Below are 13,358 nucleotides of genomic sequence, written 5' to 3' on the forward strand. Positions count from 1 at the left end.
CACTCCCACTTCTGCGGTTGATAATTAACCCTTAGCTCTCGTGTCCCCTAAAACACCAGCACTAAAACAAACCCTTATACAGTCCCGCCCACTCCAGGAGCTCCAGAGGGGCCGCTGGGGAGGAGATCATCTGAACTCGGGGTGGAAACGCCCCATTAGCGCGTTGGGTCCATTCCCGCCACGCGAGTCCAGTGCTGGCCTGGCACCGCGCGGGGCTCGGCTCCCGGCGTGCGCCTGATCCCAGCTGTGCGCTGGAGAGTACAGGGCATTAGGACCCTGCGGCTCTCGCTCTCTTTTTCTGCTCCGCAGGACTGAGCCGCGAGAGCAGAGCTAAAACAAACAGCTGTGACGGGGTAAGAGCCGGCCGAACGGGGAGAGGGCGAATCCTGTCACCAGCACCCTCCTCTCCCCCACCTCCCTCACACAGAGCGCGGACCCTTCCCTCGTCTGATCCCTGGGAAACCTCTTCTCCAGGTTATCTGGCTCCCAGGCTCCACTGGGGCTTTCGGGATGAGGCGGATCAGGGCTAATGCCATTGCAATCCTGACTGTAGCCTGGATCCTGGGCACTTTCTATTACTTATGGCAGGACAACAAGCCGCATTCGGCAGCCTCCAGCAGATCCCCTAGCAGCAGCGGCAGGAATGGGCAGAGATCAGCTGCGAGGCTGGAGAGCCACAGGGAAGATGGGACCATCCCCCTCATTGTGAGTGAGACACGCTCGCCGAGCGGGTTACATTTTAATTCTTCAGCAGCGGTTGTTGCGGGGAAATTGCATTGCGCGTCGGTGCTGCTGCCGGGTGAGGTGTTGTGAGGACCATTCATCTAGTTTGTCAGAGATTGGTGGGGGCTGGTGAATGGGGGGGGGGCGGGGATACATTAGAGGAGGTGTTAGATGTGCATGGGTTTCTTTCTATTTATTTTAGCATTCTGGCTTGTAACCATGACAGCACTTGCAATTGGGGAGCACTACCCAAAGGCTTGGAGAAATAGGCTAGCGCTGAATGTAAAGTCGTGTCCACTGGATGGCCAGGGTCTGTTTCTCTGGCTAGGAGCTGGATTTCCTTTTTGGCTAAGAAAGGGGTGGATGAAACAGCCGTGAAGGCTTGTTGGGTTGTGTTCAAGCTGCGTGTTTTAAATGAGGCCAGAACGATTTGCATTTGCAGAAAACAGTTTCTTAGGTCCTGGGCTCCATGATCCTTGCTCTGGAAGGATTGTGAGGGTCAGGGCCTGGGGGAATAATGTTGCAACACCCACACTGCCATGTGGCCGGTTTGGTGGTCTCAGCTGCATCATCCATTAGTTGTTGTACGTCCTAATGTGAGAGCACAGCAGAGCGTGCGAGCTTGGAAGTTAAAACTGAATTGAGCCAGAGGAAGCTCTCTACTGTTAGACTCATATTTCGGTTGAGCTCAGAGCGAGACAGGAGGGGTAGGCAGCCCTGGTTTATCCCTGCTTACATCCAAACTGGCTCCCTCCCCCGTTTTATTTCTAATTTGAGGCACTGTATCAAAAAGACCTGTCCTCCACTTTTCCTGGGGATGTCCAGGGGTTTGGCAGGGGGGTCAAATAGAGCTTCTGCTCTCTCTATATTAGGGGAGATGATAACCATTCAGCTCTATCAGGTGGAGAAGGTTTTTCCTCTTTCAGGCTACAAGGTAAAAATAAAAAGCCACTATTTACTGTAAGAAAAATACAAGTAACCAAATAAAAAACTCATTGAGCCCATTCTTACTGGAAATCTGGGCAAGACCACTCAGAAATTGGGAGATGTGTCATTGTTTATGTTTGTCTGCGAATCATCTGGTTGCACAGACATGGAAAGGAACAGAAACAGCCTGGTCTAATAGTTAGAGCAGAAGCCTGGACACCAGGATTCTTGTCTTTTCTTAGTGACTTGCTTTGTAACTTTGGCCAATATCTCAGTTTTTCCATCTGTAAAATAGGGCTGTGTGACCATCACATGGGGGTCATGATGCTTAATTTATTAATGTTTATAAAACACCGTGAGATCCTACAATGAGAGATGCTTTAACAAGTGGGGTGTGTGTGTGTGTGTGTGTATGAGGGAGAGGGAGAGAGAAAAAAGAGGGGGTGGGGGGAACCCTACAAACACATAAGAACAGCCATACTGGGTCAGACCAAAGATCCATCTAGCCCAGGATCCTGCATTCCGACAGTGGCCAATGCCAGGTGCCTCTGAGGGAATGAACAGAACAGACAATCATCAAGTGATCCATCCCCTGCCACTCACTTCCAGCTTCTGGCAAACAGAGGCTAGGGACACCATCCCTGCCCATCCTGGCTAATAGTTATTGATGGACCTCTCCTCCATGAACTTATCTAGTTCTTTTTTGACCCCTGTTATAGTCCTGGCCTTCACAACATCCTCTGGCAAGGAGTTTCCCAGGTTGACTTCCATGTATTGCCTTACAACCCAGGAACTCTACAGGAAAGGTCATGTGGTGAAGGCATAGGGCTAGGAGTCAGGAGACCTGGGTCTGTTCCTAGCTGGGCCACAGAGATCCCAATTTCTGGTGTGCTCTTGGACAAGTCATTTTGCCTGTTTCATAGTTTCTCCATCTGTAAAATGAGGGAAATCATATGAACTTAGCTACCTCTCTGAGGGGTTGTGTGGCTTCATGCCTTCATGTTTGCAAAGCCCCTTGAAATCCTCAGAGGGAAGATGCTGTAGAAGTGCCAAGTCTTATTATATTACTAATGTGTGGTATGTAAGTGCACATGCTCATACACATACACAAATGGTGTGATGATAAGCTTTAGTCATTTTTGAGTCATTATTATTAAAATATGGCATTACTGGTGGAGTACCATAGACATTGTCATTAAAAAAAAATAGGGATGGGTCAGCCTGACCTGGGCTTCTGTCCCAAGCCCATTAATAGAGCGGGATAATGCCGCTCTCTGCCTCCCCATTCCTCTCTGTAATTGGGGTCAGAGGATTTGCTACCATACTGGTCTATCTACTCCAGATTCTTGTCTCCAGTAATGGCCAATAGGTAATGGGAGAAAGGAAGGTGAAATGTAATGCACTTGACTGACTGTGCAGTGCTGTACATGGAATACTCCTTCCTGACCCCTGCAATGATCAGTTTATACAAGGAAGCAGGAGAATGGAAGCAGTTGGATCTTCTGAGTAACCGCATTTCTCAAATATATTCTATACACAGTGTGCTTTCCAAAATGTTCTGTCTGCTGCTGTGAGAGTCAAGCCAATCAAATGCCGTATTCTTGCTGATGTGACCCCTTGCAGTGGCATTACTGTTGATTTGGCACCACAGTGAGAGAGTAACGGGACTTTACTGTGATGGAATGTGAATAACAAGCAGTCAGCCCCATTTGTAGCAGTCTCATTGGATTGCTAGAGACAGCTCTGGGAGGAGGTGAGGCAGAGAAATAAGCAAGGAGCCAGTCTGGGGTGGGAGGGGGAAGATCTGTGGGCAGAGAAGCTGGAGAGCAGGGTGGTTGACATGCATTCCTGCAGGCTCTGTCCTAGGCACACTTGGCATAGGTTCTGATTTTTCAAGGCATATAAAATGTGCCTTTGTAGTTGCTTTTATGTGGGAACAGAAGCTATTAATATATAGAGAAACAGGTGCTCCTGGGTTTGTAGTGCGGTCAGCTCTGGTCTCCTTAGGAGTTAATTACTTTGCATAATAAACAATGTCAACACTATTTGTTTACTAGGTGTATCTATTGGCTGTTAACTTTTCCAAAGTTCCAGGGTGTTTGGATCTGCAGTTTTGGTTTGGCCCATGATAGAATTGTTAAGGTAAGCCACACAGTTTGGCTCCAGATCCAGATGTATCTCTGGTTTTTGTGGTTGGCATCTGGAGATTTGTTTGGGGCTTGTACTAAGATTCTTTGGAAGCACATTGCAGTTTTAAAACCCTCTTTGTACTGATTTTGTCTGCAAATCTCTTCTTTGACCAAGTGAGTCCAGAAGTTCTGCTCTGTGCCATTGCAAATCCCAGGTGAATGACATGTTTAAAAAATGGAAATGCCTTTGGGGGTTTTACAGGACTCTTTTTATCCCCTCTTGAGTTGGAAAATAAAAATCTACAGCTAACTAAATGGAGAATGAGCAGGTAGGAAGGCCACTAAATAACTGCCTGACTTCTGATGGCCAATGTGAGCCTGACTTTCAAACTTGGGTGCCTAAAATTTTGAGTCTGCTATGGAAATCTCTATATCAACCCTAATCATTAGCGGGAGGTCAGGTGTTACAGTGATGGGTCTCCAAGAAATACCTGAGATTCGATAATGTTGGACACTCAAATCCCTGTTCTAGGCACAGAAGTTTTAAAAATTTGGCCTCTCTGGGTCAAAAGTCATCCTTGGTTTCATCCCACTGAAATCAACAGATTTAAAAAAATAAATGAAAAGACTGACTAGGTCAGCTTTGGAAATCATCTGCAAAGCTGTGTCCCCTTTTGAAATAAACATGGAGATGAACTAGTAAAAATCTGCTACAGGCCATGTCTACACTACGCAGCTTTTAGCGACACAGCTGTGCGTGCCGCTACACGGTACACAGTGTAGCAGCTGTTTGTCGGTTCTCCGGCCGACAAAAAACTTCCACCCACAACGAGCGGCCAACAGAGCACTGTTCACACAGACGCTTATCATCGACAAAACTTTTCTCTGTCGGGGGGGGAGGAGGTTAACACCTCTGAACAACAAAAGTTTTCTTTCACTTGCCATTGTAGACCTAGCCATAGTTACAGGCAAAGCTCAACTCCTGTGTGTTTGGCTTTCCAAATTCCCTCTCCAAAGACCACAAAGGATCTGCAAATAGCTGGTGGTTGTTCCTCTAGGATGGGGGAACCAAAATACAGCCCAAGGGCCAAAGGCAAATGCTCAGGGCTGAGTTGCTGTTATTATTTAGTATTAAATACAGCCCACAGAATCCAATGGGGCAAGCTCATTCCCATGCAGTTATCACAAAGCTATCGGCACCACTGTGTAGTGATGAGGCGTGTGTAAACGAAACAGCTGCATGAAGAGGATCATGGCATTCCTAGAGAGGCTGTAGAGGGGGCCCTGCACCAATCCCAAACAGGCTAGCACAGAGTGGTTATTGGGGTAACTGTGGGAATCCATCCTTACCGGATGTCAGTGGTCCAGAAGAGCAGTGGATGATACTGACTCGTAGGCTGAAAGAACAGCAGTGAAAGGAGTGAGGTGCAGCCCTGCTGCCTAGGTACAGGTGGGGGGTAAATTCCAACCCTCCTTGGAGTAACCCACCCACAGCTTGATTAACCCAGACTAGTATGAGGAGGATTAAAAGTTCACCCAAAATATAGTCTCTCTGGCCACTCTTTTTTTAATAAACTGCAGGCTGAGAACAAATCAGAATCTGATGAGCTGAGCCCCAGGACTTGGTTGCTGGTGAATTGAGCCAACAAGCACTCCCTGCTCATCTCTCAAGGAAGGCACAAATACCACAGTCCTGGGTATTTATTTTTTATGTTTAACAACGTGGTACTTTTTTTAGGAGTAGCCCTGGGGCTCCTGCACGTTGCTCACATGGCTCTCTCTGTTGCAGCGTTTGGGCTTTTCTGAAAAACAGCATTCCAATACATGTGCCCTCCTTTCTCTTTCTCCCCAGTGGGATGTTGTCTTCAGCTCCCCATAGGTCTCCTTTACACAGAAGCTTTAAAATGGGTGATCAAAGGGTTCTTGGCAATACTTACACACTGAATTTCAATGGGTTAATCATTCGCCTCTTTTCTTCCATCTCCGTTAGCACAGATGTGATGGACGCTTGCTTCCCTTTCCAAAAGACTGAGAAAGCTGCCCAGTACATTTATTCCATGTAAAATCCGTGGTCCTAAACGTGAGCCCATTGAGGAGAGTAAAGACCCTGTTGTCACGCAGCGAATGCTGCCTGCATGTCAGAAACATGGCTGATGCACAGTTTTGAAAATGGAGCCCCACTGCTGTCTCTCCATGTGGTGGTGGTGATGATGCAAAAGGCATAGTAATAATAGCTCACCTAGACCACTGACTAGAGAATTACTAAAAAGAAAAGGAGGACTTGTGGCACCTTAGAGACTAAATGTGTTAGTCTCTAAGATGCCACAAGTTCTCCTTTTCTTTTTGTGGATACAGACTAACACGGCTGCTACTCTGAAACCAAGAGAATTACTGAAGATTGAGATAGGAAAGACTTGTTGGATGATCTTGTCCAGTGATGCTGGAATGATTTGTATAGGTGCTGAGAGCCTTTGAACCAAATAGTGAACCCTCTATATTATGGAAACCACTTCAAGCCATGGGTGCGGTAGTACCCCTGGTTCCAGCATCTATGATCTTGTCTGTCCTGCAGGGCTGGTAAAGGATTGTTCCCTATGGTTTGTTCTCCCATTCTCTTGTCCTGTCCAGTTTTATACATCCTAAGCAATGTCCCTCACATCCCTTAGGAGACTATTCTACAACTGATAGATCTCACTGTCTAATATTCTGTCTACATTTCCTTCCATAAAATCTCATTACTCTTTGGTGTGGTAGAAAGAGAGCCTGAGACATACGGCTTTGTATCCATTTCCATTTTGTATCAATATCAATTTTGACCAGCCTAAATAATACATCTCCCCTGTTGGTGTTTGTTAACAAAACCTTTATCCTTCTTTCCTTCCATCTGAAGATTTCAAAATACTCTGCAAAGATTAGTGGATTAAGCTTCACCACCCACTGTGAGATAGGGAACAGTATTATCCCCATTTTACAGATGGGGAAAGTGAGGCATAGAGGTTAAGTGACTTGCCTGAGGTCACATAGTGAGTCGGTGGCAGAGTTGGGTAAAGGACACAGATCTTCTTATTCCCAGTCCTGCGTTTTAGCTGTAAGACCATTCTCTCTGCTCTCCCCTTTACTATCCTCTTACACCCTTCAGATCCTGATAGATTTAACTGTAATTTAGCCACGCTACCGATAATCAGTTTTATTTATTTTTAACACATTATTGGGGAAATAGAGTGTGTGTATTTGCATTTTAAAAAGCTCCCTGCTAGATCTGATACTCTCAAACTCATTACACTTCACACATCTGAATCAGCTGTTTCCAGCTCCTGAGCTCCCTGACAGTCCTGTGAAATGGTTATGTCCCCCTCTTCCCACTTGCTGCTGTCAAAACCAGATATGATATTTCACTCACAACTGAGATAAACTGCATCTTTCATGGTTCAATAGCTGATCTCTTTTATTCTGCAGAGGTTTCTATCCCACTGGGCTCCCTAGGGTTGTGTGCCTGCCTGGAGGCAGTTCTTGTCAGTTGCAGTGCTGTAGCTATGGGAATACAGGTGGCTTCCAAATAAATAAATAAAATAACTGCAAGAGAAAGAACTCCCTGTAGTGGCACTTTGCCATACTCATGATATACAGGTTTTATTTCACGTCCTGCTGTGCTGCTAAGGAGGTAGAACCTAATAATTAAAGATATATCACAGCTCATAAAAGCGTCCTCTTGAGCTGGGGGAAATCTGGTTTCTGTAGAATTTTACTCTTCCTAGCTAATTTGTGACTGACCGTCCCATAGTCAATAATTTGCCTTGGTGTTCCAGTTTAAGAATTTAACCAAGTTTCTTCTTCTACCCCTCTGGGTCGATACAAATTGATTTTCATCTGTACATGATCATAAAGTGGCAGTCCCCGCTAGACTGTTTGATCTCTTAAAGGCTGCTCATTGAATTTGTATTTTTGTATAAGATGTGCTCTACAAAGTAGGTGATCAGACTCTGGATTCGGAGAGAGTCCAAAGCAGTTCAGGCTTTTGGGCAAACCTTTGAACGCCTCATAATATTCAGTGTATTGTGAACTATTGATGTTTCTCTTAAAATGACTTTTTCCCCCACAGGAAATGATTTCTCCTCCTGCATCACTAAAGGAAAGAGGAATGTTGCAGAGTTCTTGGGCTCTTCCTTGTGCTAGAATGCAGGACTGTCTTGCAGGAGGAGTTGTTCGGCTAGTACCTGCATACCTTCACAGATTCTGCATTCTAGAACCTGGCCTGCTTTGATGGAGACCTATAGTTCGGATCTCAAATTCTTCCCTTCTTATAGCTGGTTCACCAGAAGGCATAGGACTTTATGAGAACCATCCCTAGAGTCCAAATCCTGGGTGAACGTAAACTGATCTGTCCATACTGTTGCTAACACTGTTGCCCACAGTTCTGCTAGTGTCCTTCACAGAATTCCTGTATCATCTGGATATGAGGAAGGGGATTCTTCCCTGGATACCAGTAGGATCAAAAGAGCATTTTCCCTTTCTTTGGGTTTACTCCGGTAGTATAGCTGAGGATAAGTGTGTGTAAACAGAGTTTACCGACTTCTTGTTTGGGGAATATGGTATTTACCACAGCCAAGTCTGGAGTGCCAAAAAATTTATTAATCTTCACCCACTTTTTTTTTTTTTTTAAACCGCTACACCGCTGGTCTATCCTGTTTAATACTTGGTTGGGAGACCCCTCTGGAAAAGCAAAATGCTAATGGGAAACCCTCATGGAAAATCCAGATGCCACATGAAGTTGTGTTGGTGATTAAGTAGGTTTTGCTCTTCCCTTGCATACTGGATGGGGCCAATGTCCCAGCGCGGGAAGAGGTATTGTGCTGCTGATGGAGGTACTGTCACGTTCTGGGGTGCAATCCAGACACGTGAGAGGTTGTATCACCACCTGCCCTATAGCCCTGAATGTCTCCAAATGCTGTGCTGCCAAAGCTCTCTTGTCTGGACGCTTCCAGCTAGCAAACAAGCCTGCACTGAGTGCCGGTGAGTTAAGCAGCCCTGGTTCAGTGCTCTGACCCCAGCAGCCTGCCTACAATACCACAGTCCCACTCTGGTAACACCTGGCAAAATGGACCCCACTGCCCCCCTGTGACAAAGTTCCTCCTCTACCTTGGTGGGTCTTGTGCTTATTGGCGGATTTGCTCGCCTTGGAGCTTCACGGCAGCCCTCAGCTTGGCCGTTTTCGTGAACCCACAGTCCAGTTTGACTCGTCCTGCGTCTGACCAAGAGTTGGGAGGTTTGGGGGGAACCCGGGCCCGCCCTCTACTCCGGGTTCCAGCCCAGGGCCCTGTGGAATGCAGCTGTCTACAGTGCCTCCTGGAACAGCTGTGCGACAGCTACAACTCACTGGGCTACTTCCCCATGGCCTCCTCCCAACACCTTTATTCTCACCATAGGACCTTCCTCCTGGTGTCTGATAATGCTTGTACTCCTCAGTCCTCCAACAGTCCACGTTCTCACTCTCGGCTCCTAGCATCTCTTGCTCCCAGCTCCTTCCACATGCACCACAAACTGAAGTGAGCTCCTTTTTAAACCCAGGTGCCCTGATTAGCCTGCCTTAATTGATTCTAGCAGCTTCTTGATTGGCTGCAGGTGTTCTAATCAGCCTGTCTGTCTTAATTGTCTCCAGAAGGTTCCTGATTGTTCTGGAATCTTTCCTGTTACCTTACCCAGGGAAAAGGGACCTACTTAACCTGGGGCTAATATATCTGCCTTCTATTACTCTACTGTAGCCATCTGGCCCGACCCTGTCACACCCCCAATACTAAATTTTCCCAAATCCATGTGCTCTGCAGTGTCCAGCCCTCTCCTAGAACACTCAGAGGAATAATAAGGTCCGTTTGCACCTTTAAAGAGACAAAGTTGGGGATTGGCCCTGCTTTAAGCAGGGTGTTGGACTAGATGAGCTCCTGAGGTCCCTTCCAACTCTGATATTCTATGATTCTAAAAGCACATCACAGCTTATTAAATTAACTGGGGTAAATAAACCCTTCCCTTCAAGTACAGCACTGACTTGGTTTATTGTAAAACAAACAAACAAACAAACAAACAAAAGGACATAGGATAAGTGATACCAAGTAGAAGAACTAAAGTTAGAAAGGATTACAAACAGATAAAATCAAATACACTTTCTAATGGCTAAGACCTGACTTAAACAAGCTATAGTCTTTGTTCAAGGTAGTTTCCTTACCAGTCTTCCATTCCCAGAACTTTGTCTCCCTTGGCTGAAGAACCCATTTTTATAAGCTTGCAGAGCTCAGTCCAGTGATGTTGGTGAGATGTGAAAATGTGTCCCTGAGCAGGGCTAGTCATTAATGTTTTTATGGCATCTTTTGCAAGAGTAGAGGTACTAGAAATTTCTGCAGAACACTAAATCTATTTGTGTAATTAAATTCTCCTTGTGTTTTCAACTGCATAAAATATACTACATTTTCTGTCCTGCAGATCTATAAGTATTGCATTTCATCCCAAAGGTAGTTGGCTTCTTTTCAGAGGTGGTTGAAAATTGTTACCTCATGGGAAGGCCCATGAAGTCTGTGGTTTATTGTAGGCAGATATTCACTCCAGGGGACAAGGCCTCTAACACTTAAGGTTTGTTGTATATATTCCTGTTGCAGCAAGGCCCACAATGCTTGTGGTTGCTGCTGTCCTTTGGATGTTTCTCACAAACTACAGGTGAGTGGGCTATGCCAGCTCCGTAGAATAAGAATGGTTGATAAATGCGTCTCTGGGAGTGTTACTGCACAAGAAAGATTCTGTAAGAGTTTGACAGCTTTATATTTTATTTACAGTGCTTACATTTTGGAACTGTGGAAATGCTATTTGCCTAAATGGCAGCAAATGATTTCATATTTAATTTGTTCCAGTGGTATACATGGGGCTTAAAAAATTAAAGTAAAATAAACAAAACAAACCCATCACAAAAATGTAAAAAATCCTGTCAGCTGTGTCTGAGGGCTTCCCTCAGTACCTTAATTCTGAATTCAAGTGGCTAGGTGGTTCTACAAATATTCTGTTCTTGAAAAGTGTGCTGCTCTGCCTGTGGCATGATTTTTTGGTGAGGCCAAAGGTGAGGTGCTCCTTAAATTAATCCCACATTCTACTTATTATTTATATTTTAGCAGTGTCTAGGAGCATGAGCCAAGGACCAGGACCCCTTCATGCTAAGTGCTGTATGAACACAGAACAGAAAGATAATCCCTGCTCTGACCCTTTCCACCTAAGTTGGTGGGAGCATATGGGGTAGGGAACACATCCATTACTTGCTCCAAAGTTTAGGTAGCTTGTGCTTCAATAATACACAGCCACTTCCCAAGTGAGGCTCTCCCGATGGTCTTTGCCTCAGTCTGCAAAATGGCCCCCATCAGAGATCATAGTACTAAAACCTGGTAATACACCTGCACACATGGAGTCAGGGAGCTTTCCAGTTTGCCTTACAATCCTGATTGGATGGAGCATAGGCGAAGGGGAGGATTCTCAAATCCTTGGCTCTTTTAAAGGAGCCTGCAATAGCGTAGTCATTACATGTAATACTGTAATACCAGATCTGCTTGCAGGCACTGCAAAGTGAAGCCTGGATCCTGTCTCTTGATGCTCACTTGAGGAGAATATGAACTGCCATATGCCTGAAGATGAAGTCAGGACAGGAAAAAAAAATCACTCTTTCCATTTTAACTGAGCTGTATTGTGGTTGTCAGTGTTGAGGAGCTTTCCAGCTCTGAAATATGACTTAATTATCCTTGCTGGCAAAACACAGCCCAGCAGAAAGGGAGTAAAAGAAACAGAGTCAATTGTGTTGAGGATGAAAAAATATTCTGGCCATTTGCTTACTGTTCTTATTTTTGTCTGTGTCTTTCTCTATGGAACTGAGCTGCCGTATCAGATAGGAAGTAAATTCAGTGGTTGGAACTAGCATCTACCCTCATAATGGATAAAATAACTTTCTAAAGGAGAGGCTGACTTGGCCTGTTTCTGTTTGTCCTGGGAACTGCTGCAAAACACCTTCACAGCATAGGAGCCTCTCTAGATCCCATCTTCTAAGAAGTTCTACATGTCCCAGGGTCTAGTTGGTTCTAACTTGGTAATCCTTTCCCTCTTCTCTGGCTGGCTTTATTCTCTTGCACTTCCCTTCCTTTCACTGCTTCAAACAAATCTTCCATTGTTTTTCTCCTGCCTCCTCGTTGGCTTTCATGCCATGAAGTGTGATAAGGTGTGAATTGATCATTCTTAACCTGTACCTCAGTTAGGTAGAAATGCAGGATGGTTTTGTGGTTAAGGCACGGGACTGGGAATCAGGAGACCTTGCTTCTGTTCCTGGTTGAAGTGCAGACTCGGACTGTGACAATGGGTAATGCCTCAATTTTCCCATCTGTAAAATGGAGCTGTTGTGAGGCTTAGTTCATGAATGTTTTTTAAGTGCTTTGAGATCTTCAGGTGAAAGGAGCTTTACAGGGCTGGCTAATAGGTGAACCTGTGTTGGATGGCATGAGAGTGGCTCAGCTGTATGTGCTGTCATCTTAGATGCTGTTTGTCTGAGCATTTCCAGTGCATGCTCCAGCAAGGTTAGAGCTGGTCAGCATTTTTCCAGCAGAATGTTTTTGCATTGGAAAATGCTGTTTCATTGAAATCAAAACTTTCCTTGGGAACATGTTTATTTTGACTAAATTTCCTTTTGAAAAACAAGAGCTGGAAAAGTATTTTGATATAACTGAAACATTTCAACCTTCTCAGAATGGAACATTTTGATTTTTTGTTTAGAAATTACTTTTTGTTTCAATATTTATTTTATATGTTAAATTGTAATTTAAAAAGAGACAAAGTCGGAAAGCAATGTTTCAGTTTTCTCAAAATGGAACATTGCGATTGACCTGAAATGAATTGTTTTCAAAAAAATTTATTTCATGAGAATTTTTTTTTGTTCTGATTTGAATGAAAACAGATTTTGAAATGCTGGAATTTCCTGTTGAACAGAAATTCCAGATTTCGAGCAGCTCTTATCAGGTTATTGGTGTGTTCGCATCCCAAACTACTACATCATCTAGTATGATTGTTGTAAGCCTGAGCGACCATAATACTGAAAGCGCTGCAAATCAGAATGGAGGTGCACTAGTAAAGCTGGGGGTGGGGGCGGCAGATGGTGTCTCAGCAGCAGAATAGCAGAGGCTGCTGCAGGTCAGGAATGAAGTGCTTTGACAGAGCTGTGTGAAAAGCCAAGGACTGCATTCAAGAGGGCTGACAGTTGAGCATTGACTGGTAAAGCTTACACACTGCCTGCTGGTCTCTACCATTCACTACTATAGATCACACTTTCACTTTTGTGAGCACCTTTTTTGTTTTTGGGTTTTTTGTTTTTTTTTTTAATCCAGAAAAGGAAAAGAGGGATTAGAGCCTGGCCATTCTCCACTGATGCTCACGAGGCCAGATTGTGCTTGTCGTTGTATGCCGTTATTTAGACAGTGAGATGTGTGTGTGTGCTCACGTATGTGTATACATAAAAATGAGAGAGAGAGGTCTTCAGGGCCCCATTCATGCAGAGAAATTGCCCATGGTGTG

The 13,358-nt window shown here is 44.9% G+C and overlaps 1 protein-coding gene across 1 annotated transcript in view; it reads left to right on the forward strand.

Annotated features, from left to right (window-relative positions):
- Positions 1-315: 315 nt before the first annotated feature.
- Positions 316-13,358, forward strand: part of GALNT16 (polypeptide N-acetylgalactosaminyltransferase 16) — a 126,034-nt gene continuing 112,991 nt past the window's right edge. The window contains exon 1 of the mRNA XM_084630268.1: positions 316-705. Coding sequence (XP_084486394.1) covers positions 511-705 — 195 coding nt within the window. The 5' untranslated portion in view covers positions 316-510. The remainder of the gene's footprint in view (positions 706-13,358) is intronic.

This window comes from Lepidochelys olivacea (assembly GCF_965140295.1).
Source record: "Lepidochelys olivacea isolate rLepOli2 genome assembly, chromosome: 6".
NCBI lineage: Eukaryota > Metazoa > Chordata > Testudines > Cheloniidae > Lepidochelys > Lepidochelys olivacea.